We start from the raw sequence: 23,145 nt of genomic DNA on the forward strand, positions 1-23,145 counted from the left end.
GTTTTGCTTTCTATGTACCTATGTTCTGGGTCCTCTTGTAGATGCATGTCTGTCTTCCTGACTCTGCATGTTGAAAATTATCTTCAACACCAGGGTTCTCCAAACTTTCTAAACAAAGGACCAGTTTACTGTCCTTCAAACTTTAGGGGGGCCAGACTGTGGCCATTGGGAGTAGAAAAGGTACTGATGTCAGTGGGAAAAAAAAAATAAAAAAATTCTGCCCCATCGTTGGTGCCCCCGATCACTAGGAGGGCTAGTGCCCGATCACTGGTGTCACTGGGAGGAATTGTATCCCTGTGATGTCTGTACAATGCGATTTCAGCCATACAAACTGTATGGCTGAATCGCATCACATTCACACCAAAATAGTGCAGGACCCTTTTTGTTGGTCCGCACTGGAATCAGATCGCACGGGTGTTCACACTTATGTGATCCGATACCTGAACAATTTCACAGTTTGCACTGTGATCTACTGACCAATCTCTGGGTGATGTTAAATTTACATGGACACCTGCAGCGGTTTGCAGACCTCAGTGTGAACCATGGTGCGATTCAGATGTGATGCAGGAAGCCGCACTGGATTCGCATCGCACTAGTGTGAACCGGCTCTCCAGGGTTTTTTTTTTTTGGCAAAGCTTTGCCACAAAAAAAAAAAAAAGCCTTCAAGCCGATTGGTTTCTATGCAGACCTGCACTGGATTTTGTACTCTCCAGTTTTAGTAAATCAGCCTCAAAGCAACCGCAGGGGCTCACCTGTACATCTGTGCCTGACAAGCTAGCAGGGATGAGTACATAATCCCAAACCTGCAACGTCTACACTCGGGGTTGTGCACTTACCCCTGCATACCAGTAGAATTCAGATGTGCGGGTGAGTGCGTACAGCCATTACGAATCTACAGACTATCATAGGCCGCCTGATCGCAACTCCATACGGCTCCAGATGAATAAACAAACAGCTCTCGCATGCTTGTGAACTGACCTAATCATACATGCAGTTCCTGCAATGCTTGTTCATGTTGAATCCTCTGCAGAGTACGCTGTGCAATACACACAAATATACAGAATGTGAGCCGAATAGAAAACAATTCCTAATGCATTAGGGAATTAATAAGATGTAGTCTGTGGTCAGTGACCTAGTAAAATGCATCCATGCCCTTGTCCCTTGGGGGGGGGGCTGTAGACCTTACTAAAGAACCTCCATAGAGACAGCATCTTCTATTATTTACACACAGACATCATAGTGATTGAGGAAATGTTGCCGCTGGGCCTTTTTGCAACACTCGCATCACATTTAATTAATAGTGACAAACACATTAGACACCAAATAAGAGTGTCAGCAAGAGCCTGTCCGTCACCTACAAGAACCAACGCGGCTTTTTTTAATTTAACGTGGAACTAAATGCATTAAAAACCATCGACCCTTCTTTATTTTTATCATCAGAAATATAAAAACACACACAAACCACACTGCCTGGAAGGCCGGCAGCTTTGGCTTTGTGTGAGTCTCCCTGCAGCCCATGTCTCGCGCATGCGCAGGGTCATGCCATAGAAAATAATGTATGCATGCCAGAGGAGCTGCAAGGAGACTGGCACCACATGAATGAAAGGCTGCCAGGCCACTGAGAGGAAGCTTTTGTCTGCACCTGAGGTCTGAATCTTTTCACTGTATTTATCAAGATGAAGGTGGGGGACGAGTCGTGAGCACAGCAGGCTGTCACAAATTCAAAACGGGTAATACTTAAAACACAGATCTTCACTGCACCTGAGCACCACAAACCAAAAACACGATTTAATGCATTTTTTATATTCAAAGCAAACTCCCCCATCCATCCATGTCTCTATGCTTTATCCTGTTGAGAAATCACTAGGAAAAAACACCCCCCTAGCATTTCTAGCAGTTGCCGTTTTGAGTAAGGGCAGAGGACTCATGTAGTATTTACTTACTGGAATCCATCTGCCCTTAGCTTAAAGTGATACTAAAGTAAAAAATTTTTCCCCATTAAAAATAACAAACATGTTATACTTACCTGCTCTGTGTAATGGTTTTGCACAGAGTAGGGCTGCAACTAACGATTAATTGGATAAAATCATAAAAACGTCGGGGCGCCATTCCTCCCGGGGACACCAATGACGGGGCGCCATTCCTCCCGGGGACACCAATGACGGGGCACCATTCTCTCCCCTCCTGAACACCAATGTGGCACTTTCCTCCCTCCCAGGGACACCAATGTGGCACTATGACTAATCCCCCCTCCCTCCCAGGAAAACCAATGGGGCACTACTATTCCAGCCACCCCGCGGAACACCAATGATGGGGCACTCTTCCCCCCCATCCCCAGGAATACTGTTAGGATGGGGCACTGGTCATAAAAATGAATGTTGTACTGTGTAACTATGTTTCTACTGTGTTATATATTAGCCACTACCTTTCACAATGTGCAGCTTGGCTCTCCTCACGGCTTCTTGCGGCAGCAGCGGGCAGGGCTGAGATGATCAGTGGGGATAATGTCAGCGAGGAGGAGGAGGAGAGGCGCACAGCGGACGTGCCTGGTCACAGATGACGAGGACACAGGAGGGAGGATTTATTTAATGGACAGACAGGAGGAAGGTGTGGACCAATCGTTGTCAACGATTTTCATCATCGATTATTAATCGATAATATCAATTAATCGCTAATATCAATTAATCGCTGCAGCCCAGAACCTCCTTTTCTCAAGTCACTCTTTGGTGCTCCTGGATCCTCCCTCCTGTTGCATGCCCCCACAGCAACCAGCTTGGTATGGGGGCACCCAAGCCTAGTCGCAGCTCGCTGTGTCCTTTTAGACATGGAGCCGTGGCCTGGCCCCAACCCCTTTCTCTCCTCGATGGCTTTGACTGACAGTGGCGGCAGCCAATGGCGCCACGCTGCTGTCTCAGCCAATGAGGGAGAGTCCAGGACAGCTGAGTCTCTTGTGCAACATCGCTGGATCTAAATGGGGCTCAGGCAAGAATGAGGTGGGCTGCTGCACACAAAGTTTATCTGAATGCAGATAAAAACTTCTGCCTTTACAACCAGTTTAAGCATGCAGGCAGGCGAGTGCTTAGCTGAGAAAACCCGCCTCCCCTCCTGAAGATTCCTGGAATGAATTACATTTCTAGGCAAATAAATTAATTAAAAAAAGGAAGAACTGAAGACATGTAATATTAAAAAAAAAGTTTAACACACAAGTAAACATGATTTACTTTCCTATCTATTTACTAATCCTAGCAGCATGAGGATTAAAAATAATCAAGGTTGATTGGGAGAGTAAAGTTCCACTTTAAGACTGAAATACAGACCAGTCATACAACATACCAGCCCAGACTTTGGTTTTAATTCAGACATATCTGCACTATAACAGGTAATGCCTGTTTTTTCTGCTTTATTGCATAAAAGGCAAAGGTAAAAAAAAAATAAAAAAAAATATATAGGTAAAAAAATTTGATACATTCACCAAAGGTATTAAAAAGCCTTGGGCTGTTAATCCTATGTGCTTCAATATCTTACCTCAAACAAGTATTAGAATATTTGCCAACACACAAAGCAAACGCATAGTGACACACAACGTGGCACCTGCTTAATGCTCTAAAAAAAAAAAAAAATTATATATAATAAATATATATATATATATATATATATATATATATATATATATATATATATATATATATATAAAATAATAATAAACCACACACACAGGACACACTTCTAGGCATAAGAATAGACTTAAATAGGCCATTCCTTACTTGGAGAAATAAGAAGGCACGTTGAGGATGACACGAGAGGGCTACAAAGCCAGAGGCAGCCAATCAACCAACATTTTTACACAACATGACACGACTTCTTATTTAATTAAAAGTAAAAAAGTAATTAAATGCAAAAATTTGCATACAATAACTTTTTGGAAATGGGAACCCAACACTAATAGTGTTAGGCGCATTACTGATCCTTGGCCTCCATTCTTTGGGACTCCCTGACCGAGGAATGTGCAACTTTACTTGCTGCATGCTTGTCACTGGAACTCCAAAATATGCCATTAATATCGGCCTCTTTCCCCCTATTCTAAGCCTGAAATTTACATCTTAACCCGACTCCAACCTTACAGAAAAACCTGGGAGGTATGGAAAGTGCCTGGCATTGCTGACCACCTTCTGAAAATGCTACTTGCCTGGCTGTCATGCTGACCTTTTTTCAATACTTTCTGAATCGCCAACCTAAAACAATTATGCAGAACAGGAAAATCTCAGAAAAGTCCTTGTCTGCACACCTGCACTTTGCATGAAATACAAATTACTGAAGAAACAAATGAGAACAAGGAAACTATTTTTTAAGGGAAAAGTCATGAATGGCAGTCACCGGGTTTTTCTTATGACAAGTAACTAATCTAATGCCATCAAAACAGGTTTCCCTTGAAGCAGAACTGCAATAAAAAGCTGTATGCTACTTTAGCTATGGTTGTATTTTCTGTAATATACACTTTCATTGAGTTTGCTGTGCTTCAGCTCTCATACACGGACGCCATACTTGTTCTGTGAATGGGCAAGGGGAGAGGAATATGGCTTTGGACTGACAACACTGCAGGCCCAGTGTATAAGAGCCGCAGCAGTAATTCCTCTCCACCACTAGATGTCCTCAGACATGTGGACTGAATGACAGCCACTGTCATTGAGCCTATGCCTCAGGGGCCAGGCTGTCATGGACCCTGGGGATGCTTCAACAGCCTAAACTCATAGCAATAAACAGCGCTATCATTACATCAGGGATATGTAATGCAGCAGTAAAGACTGTTAGAAAGTCCTCAGGGGTAAAAAGACGTGTATTTATTTATTTATTTTTAAACTGGAATTCAACTTTAAATCTTTTCTTAACCACTTAGAAGTAAACCCTTACAGACCACTTTGACCTACAGGTAAGCCAAGTTTAAGGCTTACCTGTAGGTCCATTAAATATATCCTAAACCTACATGCTTTAGGAGATCTTTGCAAAAAGACAGGCACCACTGGCTACGGCGCATGCGCTGTAGACAGCAGCGCACAGGCGCACTGAGCATGCCACTGCTATCGGAAATATGCCGTTAGTGGCGGCTTCCGTGCGCATGCACAAGAGTGACATCATCGCTGCTCCGGCACTGTGAGTGGCCGGAGCAGCAATACCCGGAAGAAGATGAACGCTTCGTGCTAGAGGGGGCAGTGGTGACATTGCTGGCTCCTGTGTCAGGTAAGTGACAGATAATGGGCTACTATGCGATGCAGGGAGACAAAGAGGAAGTAAACCCATCAGGGTTTACGTTCTCTTTAAGGACCAAGCCTCTTTGTTTACACTTGTTGTTTACAAGTTAAAAATCATATTTTTTTGCTAGGATTACTTAGAATAAAATATATAATGTTTGGGGGGTTCCAAGAGTCCATTCACATGGGCAACTGAAGTCGTCCCAAGTTGCCTCAAGTCACGCAACATGATAGAATCAACGTAAGTGAACGAGAGCCGTCTTAATGCACACTACTGAAGTCGCTCCGACTTCAGAAAAGGTTCCTGTACTACTTCAATCCAACTTCTAGGTGATTGATTTCAATGGAAGTTGCCTCCAAGTCGGATCCCCTGTCTTAACTGAAGCAATTTTCCAGGAAGTAAAACTATTTTTCTAGGCAAACCCCTCCCTCCCACAGAGCTGATTATTATGCGATTGGCCACTGGCAAAGTCCCCTGTCCTGGAGGCAACTTCAAGTTGCCTTGTAAATTGCCTCAAGTCGTGCTGTGATTCATACTCAAGTCGTGTGCAAATTGCCTCACAAAGTCTCACTGGAAGTCGTGTTGCCCCTGTGTGAATGGACTTTAACACCCTAGAGCAGTGATGGCGAACCTTGGCACCCCAGATGTTTTTGAACTACATTTCCCATGATGCTCATGCACTCTGCAGTGTAGTTGAGCATCATGGGAAATGTAGTTCCAAAACATCTGGGGTGCCAAGGTTCGCCATTACACTGCCCTAGAGAATAAAATGGCAGTTGTTCCAATACTTTGTCACTCCATATTCGTGCAGCAGTCTTACAAGCGCATTTTTTGGGGAAAAATACACTTTAAAAAATAAATAAACCTTTACAACAGTAAAGTTAGCTGACTTTTTTTTTGTAATATTGTGAAACAATGTTATGCCCAAATTGTCATGGTTTAAATTTGTACCCACTCGTGGAATGGCGACAAACTTTTAGCCTTAAGACCCCATTCACACCTGAGCGTTTTGTAGCTTGAAGCCTGAAGCTACAAAACGCTAGAGGGGAAAAATTCTATTATTCTCAATGGAGATGGTTCACATCTCCACTACATGTCGCCTGAAGCTCAAACAAGTTCCGGACCCTTTTTTGTCGCTCGAATTGAGCAGATTTGGGCGTTTTTCTTCTTTTAACATTGGTGACCTTTTCTCCGCAAAAAAACACTTGAAAACGCTACGCTCAGGTGTGAATGCAGCCTTAAACTCTCCATAGGCGATGTTTAAATTTTTCTAAAGGTTACCAGTTTTGGAGTTACAGAGGAGGTCTAAGGCTCCAACGATTGCAGCGGTACCTCACATGTGTGGTTTTAAAGTGGAAGTAAACTCCCCTATAGTTTTAAGCCAAGGAAGCTGCCATCTTTGCCACTGTTTAATCTTCAACTGCTATGGTGCTGCACATGTGATTCGTTATGACACCAGCCATTGGATGGTTTGATAGTTTGGCTGAGAGCACAGCCAATGTGCAGTTAGCATTTCCGGCATTCCTTTTTTTTTTATTTTTTTTTTTTAACTGTTTAAATCGATGGGTTTACTTCCACTTTAACACCGTTTTCATATGTGGGAGATACGTTCACTTCTGCGTGCTAGCTCGTCAGGATGGTGACGCTTTAAACACACACACACACACACATATATTTTACATATACATTTTTTTCCCCCCTCTTCTACTTTATTTTGACCAATTTTTTTTTTTTCATTTTGAGTCAATTTTATGACCTCAATTTTTATAAACATCCCTTGTAATAGAAGTAAAGCATGACAAAACCTCTTAAAATATGAGATCTGGGGTCAAAATTTATTAAAAGTCAGCAGCTGCAATATTTGTAGCTGCTGGCTTTTAATATTTTTTTTAAAGGTGCAGAACCGCTTTAAGCGGCGGAGACGACCAGAGTGTGGAGGGAGGCACCCCATAAATGTGATCTTGCTGGGAATCCTCAGCAGAGTCCACTTTTATTTTAGAGAAAGTCACGCCATTCTCGAAAATACCGGGGCTATGGCAGCTAATCCCAGTATTTAGAGTCAAAGTACCGACGTACAGGTATGGCAATTTGCATGAAGTGGTTAATCCTAAAATTAACCGTAACCCAAAAAAAAAACCCAAAAAAAAAAAAAAAAAAAAAAAAAAAAATTAATAAGAGTGATTATGTCAAAATGCTGGCCTAGTATTCAACTATTTGCAAGTGAAATACAACTATCCCTGTACTTCTAAAATTTTCCTATAAAAATTCAACTGAATATTTTACAAAGAGTTGCATGTAAAAATCCTTTATCTATTTTCCTCCATGTAAACAAATAATTCTTCTTCTATAGCGAATGATAATATGGTGTTACGATTTCAAAATAGCTGTCCTGTCATTTCATATACCATTTTATTATCATATAATGCCTGCGAACGGAGATGATCTGAAGTCTGAATGATGCAATTTCCATTACCAAAGAAAACAAATGCTTGCAATAAATTTCCCTGAATTACAATATATTTTATGATGGTTATGAAAGTATTGTTATATATTCTATAAACTTCAAAAACTTTCTACTAGATATTCAAACCAAGCTCAAGACTGCAGCTGCATTGCCAAGGCTGTGACCGGTCAGAAGGCCCAATCATTTTTTTCTTCACGTTTGCTGTAAAGATTAATGTAGAATTTTTATTTCCTTCCTCTTTTCTGTGTTTTTACACATTTGATTCTAAAGTAACTTTATTAGGAAAGCATACAGAAGTTTTAAAGGTTTATGAGGTCATTACCCTTTATAAATTACACATACACCTCACGCCCCAGAATCACCAGTGAGATAGATCTGCACTGCAGAACACATCTATAGCCCCAGGATCAATGCCACCAGTATTCTATAGTCATATCTCTGCACCCTAAACAGGTACTTTAACCATGAAAGGATTTACAACCCTTAATGACCAGGCCATTTTTTTGCGATACAGCACTGTGTTACTTTGACAATTGCGCAGGCATGCAAAACTGTACCCAAATAAAATTGATGCAAAAAAATAAAAAGCACTGATCAATGTATAAATGACACTGACAGGGAAGGAGTTTATACTAGGGATGGCGATCAAAGGGTTAACTGTGTTCTAACTGTGTGGGGGATAGGCTCGCTAGGACAACACAGATCGCAGTTCCTGATCACTAGGAACAGCAGATCTCCATGATGTCCCTGTCAGAAGGGGGATCTATCTGCCTTGTTTACATAGGCAGATCCCTGTTCTGCCTCTCTGTACTGTGATCACGGGTGGTCAGTGGACATCAAGTCCGCTGGGACCCACACACGCATTCCCCGCGTGTGCCCACAGTATCCCATGCATGAAACGACGTACAGGTACAATCATTACTTCCCTCTTTCAACCCCACCACTATAGACAAGGTTGCTAAACTACTTGCCAACATCCATCTTACCACCTGCCCTCTGGATACTCTCTAACACACATCTTCAATCTCTCCCTCTCTTCTGGTATCTTCCCCAACTCTCGACAACATGCACTTGTCAGCCCCATACTTAAAAAGCCCTCACTGGACCCATTCAATCTTAAACTTACGCCACATTTCCTTGCTCTCCTTTTTATCCAAACTCCTTAAACATCTGGTCTACAACCAACTGAGCATCCACCTTGCTGATAATAGCCTTCTTTATCCCCCTTCAGTCTGGATTTTGTCCTCAGCACTCCACAGAAACCACTTTCCTAAAACAAACGATCTACTAAACCAAACCAAAACCAATGGACACTATTCTGTACTCCTACTCCTGGACCTCTCTGCTGCCTTTGATACGGTTGACCACCCCCCCCTCCTCAAAAAACTCCACGCCTTTGGTCTCCGTGACTGTACTCTTCGCTGGTTCTCTTCCCGCTTATACAATCACACCATTAGCATTTCTTACAACTCTATTTCCTCCTCTCCTTTTCTCTGTTGGGATCCCCAAAGTTTCTGTTCTTGGACCTCTCCTGTTTTCAATCTACACCTCCTCCCTGGGTCAGCTGATAGCCTCTCATGGCTTCCAATACCACCTCTACGCTGATGACACCCTAATCCATTTCTCTACCCCTCAGCTCACTCCCTTCGTAGCTTCACTAATTTACTATCAGATACATCAGTCTGGATGTCACACCACTTCCTCAAACTCAATCCATCCAAAACTGAACTTAGAATTCTTCCTCCCCATGTGCCCCTTCCCCTGATCTCTAGGTCAAAAGCAATGGCACAACGATAAGCCTATGCAAAACGATTGTACAGAGCAGGCAAGCATGCCAAGGTTCTAGGTGTAGTCCTGGACCCTGAACTCTCCTTTAAGCCCCATGCCCAATCACTGTCCAAACCTTGCCACCGCAACATCTCCAACATATGCCCCTTTCTAACCAATGACACAAAGCTCTTAAATCACTCCCTGGTCATCTCTTGCCTCGACTACTGCAACTCCCTTCTCATTGGCTTATCTCTACATAGTCTATCACCCCCTTCAATCCATCATGAATGCTGCCGCCAGACTCATCCACCTTACTAATCGTTCTGTGTCTGCTACTTCTCCTCGGTAAATCCCTCCACTGGCTTTTCGTTCACCCAACAAATTAAAATACTAACCATTTACAAAACCATCCACAACTTAGCCCCCAGCTACATTACTAGCCTATTCTCTAAATACCATCCTACTCGTTCCCTTTTTTCCTCTCAAGACCTCCTGCTCACTAGTCACCTCTCATGCTCACCTCCAGGACTTCTATAGAGCCTCTCCAATCCTATGGAACGCCCTACTCCAATCTGTCAGATTATCTCCTACTCTATTAGCTTTTAGACGATCCCTGGAAACCCTTTTCTTAAAAGAAGCCTACCCACACCTAACAAATGTATTTTAATTTTGTCCATCAGCTCATCCCCAAAGTTATTAAACTTTTGTTTCACTTGACCCTTCCTGGTATATTGTAAGCTCTAACAGGTAGGGCCTACTGATCCCTGCTGTATTGATTTGTATTGCAAGTGTACTGTCTGCTCCCATGTTGTAAAGCCCTGTGCAAACTGTTGGCGCTACATAAATCCTGCATAATAATAATAATAATAGCCATTTGTCTGCGCTGACAGACTCTCACAATGCAGAGAGCCAGGAGTGTGCACCACAGGGTGACACCATGGAATCCTGCAAGGACATGGAGCCACCCTACAGCAGAAAAGCTGGGGCAGTTATAACGTAAGCAGCTAAAAGTGGAACAAAGGCACGCTTTATAAGAAAAATAAATAAAAAAACGCAGCATACAGGGCAAATGCTGATGTCAGCTACAATTAATAAACAGAAGTTTATGGTTTAGTTACACTAGAATTATGAATTATTACTGGACTGCATTAAAATGTAAATGAAATCTTATATCTGTCTAGCGTTCAGCTTTGATCAATGTTTTATGTGATCCACTGTTAACATTTCTAATATGCGTGGCTGGTGGTATACTACCATTTAGGACTTCCTCTCTGTTAAATCAGATTCAGACATCTGATAAGAGGATGTAAAGAATTCTTAATAAAGCAGGCCATACATTGATAGAGGTTTTCCTTTTAGCCTGAACGAAAAATCTTAATAGGTTTGCATTGGTATTTAGGATGTAATAGGTCCCCAGAGAGCACCTGTCTGTGACCCTCCAATACTTCGCTGTGACAGTGGGCAGGGGATCTTCTCCCCACTGTCACAATAAAAAAATAATAAAAAATACGGCACAGCCACGTCATTCACAGCGATCTGTAAATGAACTAAAACTACCATGTTTCACTGTGGCAGACAGCTTGAAGTTTCTCAATGAACTGCAAGGGCCTGGTGAGAGCTTTCAGCTCATCCTGATCTCCAGTAACTGTCTGTCCATACAGGTGATACGGGCATACAGCTATACAGGGATTCTGCAGGATCCTGGCATTGCACCTGCAATCTGCTGATCACGGGTGCAATGCTCTGCAGGCTCCAGAAAAAAAAAAAAAATGTAAATTTTTTACCTACAAAAATACGTACATTTTAAAAGGTGAACTTAGCCTTTACGATTTCACCACCCATGTTATACAGCGCGGACAGAGGAATCTGCAGTACGGTTTATTGTATATGTAATGCAATACCTCTCTTGTAGTACATATAGGTCTCTCTGCTCATAAGAGCAGACTACTGAAAACAGGATATGGGGTAGTCTGGTGAACTATAGCAATGCCTAGATGAAAATATAAAACCTAGGAGGCGCTAGGTTTTGTTCTCAGCATACATGTCGATTATTGAATTTGACTAAATGCTACCTTTTTATCATGCAGCTATAAATATGAACATTTTTTGTTAATCTGAGCACAACTTTCACGCAATTGGGACCAATCTACTGTGAACACTCTTGAAGTTTGGATTTTCACAAAACAAACATACATACTCACCTCAATGCTGCAGCTGTCCCCCGCCAGAAACATTCCCCCCCCCCCACCAAGAATGAGCGATCACATGACTGATCGCTCAGTTCTCGGTTGGTTCTAAACACAGAGCAGTCTGTCAGGCACTGCTCCCCACTCTGCCCCTCCAGCACTCACTGGAAAACCGGGATGAGGGGGTGGGGTGCAGCTGGAACTGAAACCAGCTGTCAGCCAGGCAACTGGGTGGGTTCAGACAATATGGCTGCGATCCCACCAGAGCCCGCAGCGGCTTTGCAATGTCAGCTGATAGGCTTTAGATTGCTATTAACAGACACTGGGTCACAAGAGTGTAAGTGCACTCAAATGACCCTAAAGAAAAATATGGCCACACTTCTCTATTAACACACGGTCAGATATCTGCACAGTTCATTACAGCCACAATTATGTGACTCTACATATAGTTAAAGTAGCATTAAACCTTTCCCATATTTTAGCTTAACACATAAGCACTATTTTATTCCCCGAAAAAAAAAAAAAAAAAAATTTATATATATATATATATATATTTTTTTTTAATCCTTATACCAATAATTGCAGTTTACCATGTTCAATGCTGAGGGCTCCTCTTCTCTGTGTGCCGCTTCCCTTAACTACCTGTCTAAAAGTGGACAGTGCAGTCAGGAGCCAGTTCATTAGCTTGAAAAAGGGGAGGGAGGAGGAAGAAGCAGGGGAGTGCCTTCCATCATATACCATGTGTTTCTATTGATGCACACACAATTTTGGCATCTGTATACATGGATGGCTCCATAGGTCACGGCAAGAGAAAAGAGCCATCCTGGAACACGAAACCTGGGGCAGCTGTCATTGTATCAGCTTAAAAAAAAAAAAAAAAAACTAGAACATAGGAGGGATTAAAACAGCCTCCAACTTGTGGCCCTTTGCTTGCCTTTATGTGGACATTGGGGCAATGTTCCTCACTGATAGAAGACAGTATTCATTCCAGTGACAACAACGATTGGGCACTATTCCTCCCACCACTGGCACCAACGAACGGACTAAGTAGTTTTGAAACAGCTGGAGGGCCGCCAGCTTGAGACCCCTGGTTTAGATACTCTAAGTGTGGCACACTCTTTTCAAGCATTCCAGGAATGCATAGATGTGAATGGGGTTTAAAGGTCTAAGTTTTTTTTTTTTTTTATAAGCACAAAGGGACAATGCTATCAGTGTTGTGTGCTCTTGTGCTGCTACCTCCTGGTTTAGGTGAAATCTTCCTCCTCCAATAACTCCACCCCAGCAATCTTACGGTGTGGCAGGAGTTATTAGATCAAGAGTGCTCTACTGTATCTGCTCACCTCCTCCATTCATAGACATCGAAGCTGTACTAGAGCTTCCAAGAATGAAACAATGAATGGAGGATGGCGGATGATTGAAATGTCCTCCCCCTCCATTCATAGAAAGTGTAGTACAGCTTCTATGAATGGAGGAACTGGGTAGAAAGGACCCATATGTTGTTAAAAAAAAAATAAAAAAAATACAGTGCATTGCACCTTTGTGCAGGGAATGATGTGAATGTAATATATTATATATACATTTACATGCACACACAAGCTGGTATCAAAAAGTTTCAAGACTAGCTTTGTTTACAGGAAAGTACTTTATGTTTACACATCATCATCTTCAAAATAGTCCCCTTGCCCAGCAACACAGCACTTCCAGCATTCCTGCCACTTCTGGAATGTGTCCTGGAAGTCTTTCTGAAGTGGTCAAGCACCTTCTACAATTTGCGCTGGATATCCATAATGGTGTCAAAACGGCGACCTTTGAGCTAGATCATCTTCGGGAAGAGGATGAAGTCCGCAGCTGCCAAATCTGGGGAGGAGGGTAGGTGCGGAAGTGAGATCATGTTTCCGGCGAGATACTCACATTTGTTCCAACTTGCCGTCTATAATAAAATAGCAGACGTTGCACGTGGTCAGAAGAGCACCAGTTGCACACCTCCCAAAGTACACAGGACACGACTTATGAAGGCCGGTGCTCTGTGTGCACAGCCTTGTGCTGCCATCTGTTGTCATGTTACAAAACCAGTCTTGAAACTTTGATACTGTGCGTATGTGGTAGCACTGTGTACATTTTTACCAACATTAAAATATGTGTATAGAAAGAAAAGCTTAGTGTAGAATTATTGGCCAATCAGTAACTGGATCCTATCAGATGTAATCACTGTTCAGTTATTTAGGCAGACAAGGGTGCAGCAGCTGTCTGAATGTAATAGCTAGCTGGTGGTGTGGAGGAATTAACTGATTTGAGAAAGTTGAACCATGTTGACCATTAAAGTATACAAACTATAAGCTCAGGATTATAGCTAAGCCAGAAGCATTTTCTAAAGAAGGTCGGTAAAAGGCAGCCTTCAGATTTCTCAGACAGGTTCTCTTTGAATGAATGAACAAGCTGCAATACCATATTTCATCAGCAAGTGGCAATGAAGGCAACATATATCACTGCAGAGACCCTTTCCCATTCATCACATGGAAGGGTCTGAATGATACTCCTGAGCCATTTTATCATGGAAAACCTCATTAGAACCTCTCTGTACAACTGCAACACAAGCGGAACACAGTTTATAGGACATGGGGAAAACGGTTATAGCCAGCCTTGTGATGGCGCCAGCATAGAGGAGACCCCAAGGAAAACTCAGACGTCCTTTAGTGTCATGGAGGAAGGAAACCAATTCCACTGTTCACAGACCATCACTGGCATTTATAAATCAAAGTATGTAATAGTCAGTGAAATCCCTCCCAACAACCAACTAGATCAATATCTGCTCATACCTATGGAGCCGAAGGATGAAAGGTAACACCATATAAAGTACCATTTGTAGAGAGCTAGTCCCTGCAGTGCTAGCATCCATCACAATGTCCTCTAAACACATACTGTACGAGTACATACATGCTACACCGCATTACCGGAACACACGATAGTCATCCAATATCAATATGTACCTTCTATGACACGTGTACTGCGTAAAATACAGCCCCGCCTGCCGCCTCCAGAAAATGCTAGCAGCCTGGCTGTCATGCTGACATTAGACTGACACTCTCTGAGCCATTGAATGGAGGTCATCAGTTCTGATTTCACTGGCCACATGCTTATGCTGGGTTAGCAAATCCAACAACTGAAGCCGCAGACAATGAGCACTCATGGAGTTTAAGTCCTGGAAAAGCAATCCACACTCTTATCAGCCATTTCCTTTAGGGCCCATTAAGACTTGTGCGTTGCGGCATCAGTACATCTGGCCAACCAAGGTATCTTGCACCGCACAATAGTGGCAAATGCACAACACACCATGACACATTGGGGTTTACTAAAGCTGGAGAGTGCAAAATCAGGCTCACTTCTGCACAGAAACCAATCAGCTTCTAACCTTGGCTTGCTCAATTAAGTGTCAGCAATAAAAGCTGGAAGCCGATTGGTTTCTATGCAGAAGTGAGACTGATTTTGCACTCTCCAGCTTTAGTAAATAAACCCCACAGAGTGTATTGTTGTATGCTGCATTATAAAAACAAAAGGGTCCTGTTCCTTTTCTCTCCAAGGAGGCGTGTTCATCATATGTGTTGCATTAAGGCAACCCATACATCATCAACTACCTTCACACAACATCCTAATGCACCACAAGAAGTACGAATTGATGGGCTAGTGAAGCATCCAATGTACTTTTTCATCTTTCCTGTGCACTTTCCTCCAATTGGCACACAACATACCTTCACCAAGGACATCAGATGTCCAAGGACCATACACAAGGTCACGGGCCAAGTGACCTTTACTACAGTACATACAGCATCTGGCCATTTAATACTATAATACACACATTCCATCACAAATGACAAGCGCCCCCCTCTGGTGATCCAAGTCATCAATGTCAGTATATGCTACCTGATTCCAATAACTGTCACCAAAGAGCCCCAGTGCAAGACTTCTCCCCTCCGCTAAATAACGACTCCCCGTGTGACATCACTGATCATCCGTATACAGATGATAGACAGATACATTGATAGATGGAGGTGCTACACCCTGAGCTCACACTATGGCACAGCTGTCACTCACTGTCCACAGGAAGTGGGGCATGAATTCTGCATGCCAGATGCCCATCAGGTAGGTAGTAAAAGAGGTTCACCAGCCTGACCCGCCTGGATATTATAAATCAGTATCATGATGGACGCTTCTCACGTCTCCCTAACTTACCCCAGTGACCCTAGCACCAGCCTGACCCACATGTAGGATAAATGTACCCCCCACTATCCTCATAGTGATGTCCTATAGAGAAGATGTGACATCACACATACAAGGACCCCCCCTCCCCCCCCCCCCCCAGCACATACTGATACTGACCTTCCAGATGACACCATCAGTCATTGATGGCTTCTTATTACAGGTCAGACATCTGGAGTATTATGGGATGGCAGCAGGGGACATCTATATATAGAGTCTGTGTAGGGGGGGGCACTCAGTCCGTCCGTCCGTCCATCCATCCATCCTCTGCAGCACACATCCATGGCTCCAGATATGACAGCAAATGCAGCACTCTTCCCCCCCCCCCCCCCCCCGGGCTCCTCTATGACCTCCGGCACCGGGGATTAGTTCCTGACATCAGACCCCCCCATACAACACCCCGGCACAGCACGGGTTAAGGTGACATGTTGTCCCCTCTGGGCCCCACCATCCAGGGCGATCACCTCCCACCCGCTACCATCTACAATATACCATTCCTATGTATCCTGTACAATACACACACACAGCGATCACTTACCTTTCCCGTATGTAGACATGTTGGGGGAGGAAAGGGTCTCCCGGTGAGACGTGTACACAGGAGAGACGATTCCCGGACAGTGATTGTGGGGGAGGGGTCTGGGGTACAAGGGAACTAATCGATCTCCTCCAGCACTGGGCGCCCTCTCTGTACTCCGCCACCGCTCTGGGTTCTCTGGGTTGGGGTGAATACCTCAACATTTCATCAATGGGGGTGGGCGTGTCCCGCGGTGGCATGTGACCGCCCCCTTCCCAGAGGAGGCCAGTCCTGTAGTGCACGTCTGCACGCCCCGCCCCTCCTCCTCTGACACATGAGTAATGGGTTAACCTGTTCGGTGCGGGAAGCCCGGCGGAGGGATCCGGGTTCAGTCCGTACACACAGCGCCTATACAGAGCTCTGCTGGATCAGGACACCATGACACGGTATGTGCTGGCGACATCCAACCAGAGGAACACACATCTCCTCCCTATACACTCCGATCACAGCACATACCTTCTGGGGAATGACACCTGTCAGTCTATGATGACAGAACACACAGGAAGACTGACAGGGGGACCGGGGGGAAGGGCTCCCATTAAGGAAAGAAGGGGGGGGGGGGAGAAAGACTCCCATCAAGAAAGAGGATGGGGGAGAATCCCATCAAGAAAAGAGGGGGGGAGACTCCCATCAAGAAAAGAGGGGGGGGGAGACTCCCATCAAGAAAAGAGGGGGGGGGAGACTCCCATCAAGAAAAGAGGGGGGGGGAGACTCCCATCAAGAAAAGAGGGGGGGGGGGGAGACTCCCATCAAGAAAAGAGGGGGGGGGGAGACTCCCATCAAGAAAAGAGGGGGGGGGGGAGACTCCCATCAAGAAAAGAGGGGGGGGGGGGACTCCCATCAAGAAAAGAGGGGGGGGGGGAGACTCCCATCAAGAAAAGAGGGGGGGGGAGACTCCCATCAAGAAAAGAGGGGGGGGGAGACTCCCATCAAGAAAAGAGGGGGGGGGGAGACTCCCATCAAGAAAAGAGGGGGGGGGAGACTCCCATCAAGAAAAGAGGGGGGGGGGGAGACTCCCATCAAGAAAAGAGGGGGGGGGGAGACTCCCATCAAGAAAGAGGGGGGTGGGAGACTCCCATCAAGAAAAGAGGGGGGGGGGGAGACTCCCATCAAGAAAAGAGGGGGGGGAGACTCCCATCAAGAAAAGAGGGGGGGGGGGAGACTCCCATCAAGAAAAGAGGGGGGGGAGACTCCCATCAAGAAAAGAGGGGGGGGAGACTCCCATCAAGAAAAGAGAGGGGGGGGGGGGAGACTCCCATCAAGAAAAGAGGGGGGGGGAGACTCCCATCAAGAAAAGAGGGGGGGGGGAGACTCCCATCAAGAAAAGAGGGGGGGGGGGAGGAGACTCCCATCAAGAAAAAGAGGGGGGGGAGACTCCCATCAAGAAAAGAGGGGGGGGAGACTCCCATCAAGAAAAGGGGGGAGGGGGAGACTCCCATCAAAGAAAAGAGGGGGGGGGAGACTCCCATCAAGAAAAGAGGGGGGGGGGAGACTCCCATCAAGAAAAGAGGGGGGGGGGAGACTCCCATCAAGAAAAGAGGGGGGGAGACTCCCACATCAAGAAAAGAGGGGGGGGAGACTCCCATCAAGAAAAGAGGGGGGGAGACTCCCATCAAGAAAAGAGGGGGGGGGAGACTCCCATCAAGAAAAGAGGGGGGGGGGGAGACTCCCATCAAGAAAAGAGGGGGGGGGGAGACTCCCATCAAGAAAAGAGGGGGGGGGGGGGAGACTCCCATCAAGAAAAGAGGGGGGGGAGACTCCCATCAAGAAAAGAGGAGGGGGGGGAGACTCCCATCAAGAAAAGAGGGGGGGGAGACTCCCATCAAGAAAAGAGGGGGGGGGGAGACTCCCACAAGAAAAGAGGAGGGGGGAGACTCCCATCAAGAAAAAGAGGAGGGGGGGGGAGACTCCCATCAAGAAAAGAGAGGGGGGGGGGAGACTCCCATCAAGAAAAGAGGAGGGGGGGGGAGACTCCCATCAAGAAAAGAGGGGGGGGAGACTCCCATCAAGAAAAGAGGGGGGGGAGAGAGACTCCCATCAAGAAAAGAGGGGGGGGAGACTCCCATCAAGAAAAGAGGGGGGAGACTCCCATCAAGAAAAGAGGGGGGAGACTCCCATCAAGAAAAGAGGGGGGAGACTCCCATCAAGAAAAGAGGGGGGGGGAGACTCCCATCAAGAAAAGAGGGGGGGGGGAAGACTCCCATCAAGAAAAGAGGGGGGGGGGGAGACTCCCATCAAGAAAAGAGGGGGGGGGGAGACTCCCATCAAGAAAAGGGGGGGGGAGACTCCTATCAAGGGAATAATCAGCTAAGAGGTGCTGAAGAGAAGACTGTTGCATGCTGTCACACAAGGGTCTTCATACCATCAACCCAGGCCCTGCATGAGAACACAGAAGACAATTGTTTTCTATGTGCCTTGTGCACACCATACATATTCAGTGGCGTTTGCTGCTTAAAACTGCACCAGAAGCTTTGCTCCCAGCATGATAAAGAACTAGATATGATCTGAAAAGTCACTATATGAAATGGGAGCAGACTTCTCTTGTACTGACATGCTTCTGCAACAAAGTGAAAACTTTGACTACAATCAGCCCAATAGTATGCATGCACGCTCCCTGTACCTGGAGTCAGGAAATGCCTGTGTAAACTGACCTTTCCACATGATCGCATTATACAGCAGGGGGCCTATGAAATGAAAACAGCCTGAGGCCCAAGATACAGTTATTCCACCACTGCCTGCTGCACACATGTAGAGCTGCCAGACCCGCCATACTAATCCGTGTGGCAGAGACGCCAGCAAGGTCAGCACCAACGGGCACAACAGGTGTCAGTGATCAAAGCTGGACATTGTTAAAGCCTAAACAGAAATCGATAGTTTGTACTTCGCTGCAGCTCTATCAAGCAGGTAACTGAACAAAAAAAATTAATAAATAGAATATATAAAATACACACACACACACACACACACACACACCACACTTTAGGCAGTACTAAAGCTTAGTATACTCAATCAGAAACTCATTTGTATAGGATTAACCAGCGTAATACTCTGCTAGGTAAAGGAGACGCCTACAATCGGGAAAGCAGGGGCTGTGATTATGGGGAGGAAAGGCCAGGCCCAGAAGGAGAATAAGCATCTCGCTTTAAACTAAAGCAGTTGCTAAGCCGCAACTCCAGGCCAAACCACTGGAGATCTTCCCCATTTCCTGTCTGTGATCCAGTGGAAAAAAATAGAGGACAGGGCTGATATCAGGACAAAAAGGCAACAGGCCTTTTTTTTTGTGTCATTGCCAATGGAGACATTTACCATAATTTCCTATCCTGACAGGACGTTAGGACAAATCTCTCCACAGGGTACACAGATGGAAAAAGTGGATTAACCCTTTCCTGCTCTACAAAAATCTTAAAGAATAACTATAGGCAAAACCTTTTTTTTTTATTTATTTATTTATTTTTGGATAGAGTGCAGAGGGATTAGAACATAGAATATTGCTGTCTGTGCCCCCTTTAGGGAGATTAAGCCTCTCTATATTTGTCCTGTTTACCATTATGATTGAAAATTAAAAAGAAAGGGGAAATCCATTGGGCACGCTACTTGCGGTGACCTGGGGGTCCCCAAAGTATTTCCTTATTTTGCAGGGATTTCCTCTCACTTCCTGTTTGGCTATGGAACAGGAAGTGAAGGAAAATCTCAGCAATTGGACACAGATGGCAAAAAAATAAATAATAATAATATCTTTACATGGGTTGCAACCTCCCTTACTCTATGCAAAAGGAAAGAAAACGTTGTCTATAGTTCTACTTTAATAAAATGTTTTGGCTGGAGTTGGGCTAACGTGCAAGTTTGTCTTTTTTGGAATTACCTCTATTTAACCCCTTGTTTTCTTTAAATCTAATTTTCATCATAGGTGTATTTTAAATGATGACAGAATGTCAACCAAAAATCCAGAAAAAAAAAACATACGATACAAATCGAGTTGCAGTTCATTGATTTAAAATAAGTATTTGATCCCCAAGCAAAACATGACTTAGTACTTTGTGGAGAAACCCTTGTTGGCAAGCACAGAGGTAAGATGTTTCTTGTAGTTGATCACCAGGTTTGCACACATCTCTGGAGGGATTTTGGACCACTCTTCTTTACAGATCTTCTCTAAACCCTTGAGGTTTGTTGGCTGTCTCTTGGCAACTCAAAGTTTCAGCTCCCTCTATAAATTGTATTTAGGATATAGGTCTGGAGCCTTGACTACGTCACTCCATGACCTTAATGTGCTTCTTCTTGAGCCACTCCTTTGTTGCCTTGGCGGTATGTTTTGGGTCATTGTCATGCTGGAAGACCCATCCATGACCCATCGTCACTGTTCTGGCAGAGGGAAGAAGGTTCTCATCCAAGATTTTACAATACATTGGCTCCTCAGTGCGTCAAAGTCGGCCTGTACCTTTAGCATCAAAACAGCCCCAAAGCATAATGTTTCCACCTTCTTGCTTGACTGCAGGAATGTGTTCTTACGGTCATAGTCAGCATTTTTATTTCCTCCAAACACGGCAAGTCCCCCTCCTCAAGAGGGCATACTTCCAGTCATGCCAATTAACATTTAAATGATGATTCAGAGGATTGGGAGAAAGTGCTGTGGTCAGAAGAGACCGAAATGTATCTCTAAAATGCTGACCATGACCCTAAGAACACCATCCCTACAGTCAAGCACGTAAGTGGAAACATGATGCTTTGGGGCTTTTTCTATAAGGGTACAGGCCAACTTTGCTGCATTAAGGGGCCATTAGACAAGGGGCTATGTATTGTAAAATCTTGGATGAGAACCTTCTTCCCTCAGCCAGAACACTGAAGATAGTTCATGGATGCATGACAATGACCCAAAACATACCGCCAAGGCAACAAAGGAGTGGCTCAAGAATAAGCACATTAAGGTTATGGAGTGGCATAGTCAAGTCCTTAATCCAGACCTTAATCCTACATAAAATTTATGGAGGGAGCTGAAACTTTGAGTTGCCAAGAGACCTTAAGGATTTAGAGAAGATTTGTAAAGAATGGACCAAAATCCTTCCTGAGATGTGTGCAAACTTGGGTCACTAACTAGAAGAAACATCTTACCTCTGTGCTTGCCGACAAGGGTTTCTCCACCAAGTACTAAATCATATTTTGCTTGGGGATCAAATACTTAATTTTACTCACTGAACTGCAACTCAATTTAAAACCTTTGCATCATGTGTTTTTTTTTTTCTGGATTGTTGGTTGATATTCTGTCTTTATCATTTAAAATACACCTATGATGAAAATTATAGACCCTTCATTTCTTTGTAAGTGGGCAAACTGTGCCGCAGCTGTGTGCCCTGCACAGTTTTAGCACAGCCCTATTTAGTCAAGGGGGTTTCCTTTGTGGGCAGTAGTGTCCCATCGAACCCAACGGTGAGGGGATACATTTTGTAGACATGCTGCAGCCATGATACTTTGCATTGCAGCTTGTGCATGTCTAAACCCCCACCCGCTACCTTTGCAACTTAAGGGTGGGGAGCCCCTGGACTGTCTGTGCATGTCAAACGCATGCAGTGGCTGCTTGTATTCTGTGAGTGCATGCATAAGAGTGGCTCTGGTGAGGTTCCATAGGATAGGCGCTATGAGTGAAGTGGTTCTATCCAACACTTCTAGGGGGGCTTAATGCCACATTCCCCACTGTGGATGTGGCTCCACTTCTGCCAAATGGCTAGCAAGAGGAACTACGGCATGACCTACATGTCCAGAGAATGAAGACTTCACTCACCACCCACCGGAAAGGTAAGTATACCAATTCCATTGTTACAAGATGTCAATGACCTGATTTTTTATTTTTTATTTTAGGGCTCATCAAGAGGTGCAACTGCCAGCAAGAATCTGCGATTTCTAGCCAGTGAATAAATTACCTCTGTGCACTCTCTATGGGGAAATGGTGACCAGATTTGTACCTTCTACAGATCAATGGCCTGCAGTGTCCAGCTCTGCATAGGGACAGTTTGCGCCCACGCCCTGCGTTCCTGGATCTAGCCAATCACCCAGTCTGTATGCAGCCACAGCTCATAGTGCTGCTGTGTCCAGGCGCAGCTTTTAGCCGTATCTGAACAAAGCAGCACACTTGCCCTCATTTGCCTGTATGAATGAGGTTTTAATGCAATGACAGGTCCACTTTAACCCAATATACGTTTTCTTCTTTTTTACACCAATGTCAATCAATGACCTTGAATTGCTTGTGTCCCCTTTGATCAGGCGACACTCTGTCCCTGTACGGGGGAGGGTGACTTGGGCGTGACTCAGAGGCCTCGGTTCAGGTTTATTTTAGGAACTGTCAGTGACCTCTGATTGCAATGTCTGCCTCCTGGCAGATGAGACATCCTCCCCTGACCTTGGCATGTTACATTGATCCTGCACCACAAGCAAACACATGGCACTGCCAATGATCAGCCCCCATCCCAGGCATACCACTGTGCCCTCCTGTGCTGGGCACACTGACAGGCCACAACACTGACTCTGCTCCAGCAGCTGTCCCTTCCAGTTCATAGAAGATTCATGCTGGGACTTGTAGTCCCACCACTGCTCAGCAGCCCCTTATTTGGAATAATGCAGTATCCCTAGCAACGTGCTTTGTTTATACTGTTACAAAGGTG

General features: G+C 44.8%; 1 protein-coding gene across 2 annotated transcripts in view; it reads right to left on the reverse strand.

Annotated features, from left to right (window-relative positions):
• The window catches only part of UGP2 (UDP-glucose pyrophosphorylase 2), a 150,873-nt gene that overhangs the window by 127,424 nt on the left and 304 nt on the right, over nt 1–23,145 (reverse strand). The window contains exon 1 of one of the 2 annotated variants that reach the window (XM_077485976.1): nt 16,460–16,661. The exons of the other annotated variant lie outside the window; for it this stretch is intronic. Coding sequence (XP_077342102.1) covers nt 16,460–16,478 — 19 coding nt within the window. The 5' untranslated portion in view covers nt 16,479–16,661. Of the gene's footprint in view, nt 1–16,459; nt 16,662–23,145 lie in introns of those variants that run through there. 2 annotated transcript variants of the gene reach the window in all.

Source organism: Lithobates pipiens, unplaced genomic scaffold (genome assembly GCF_037356315.1).
Source record: "Lithobates pipiens isolate NorthernLeopardFrog02 unplaced genomic scaffold, aLitPip1_a1.2 Scaffold_18, whole genome shotgun sequence".
NCBI lineage: Eukaryota > Metazoa > Chordata > Amphibia > Anura > Ranidae > Lithobates > Lithobates pipiens.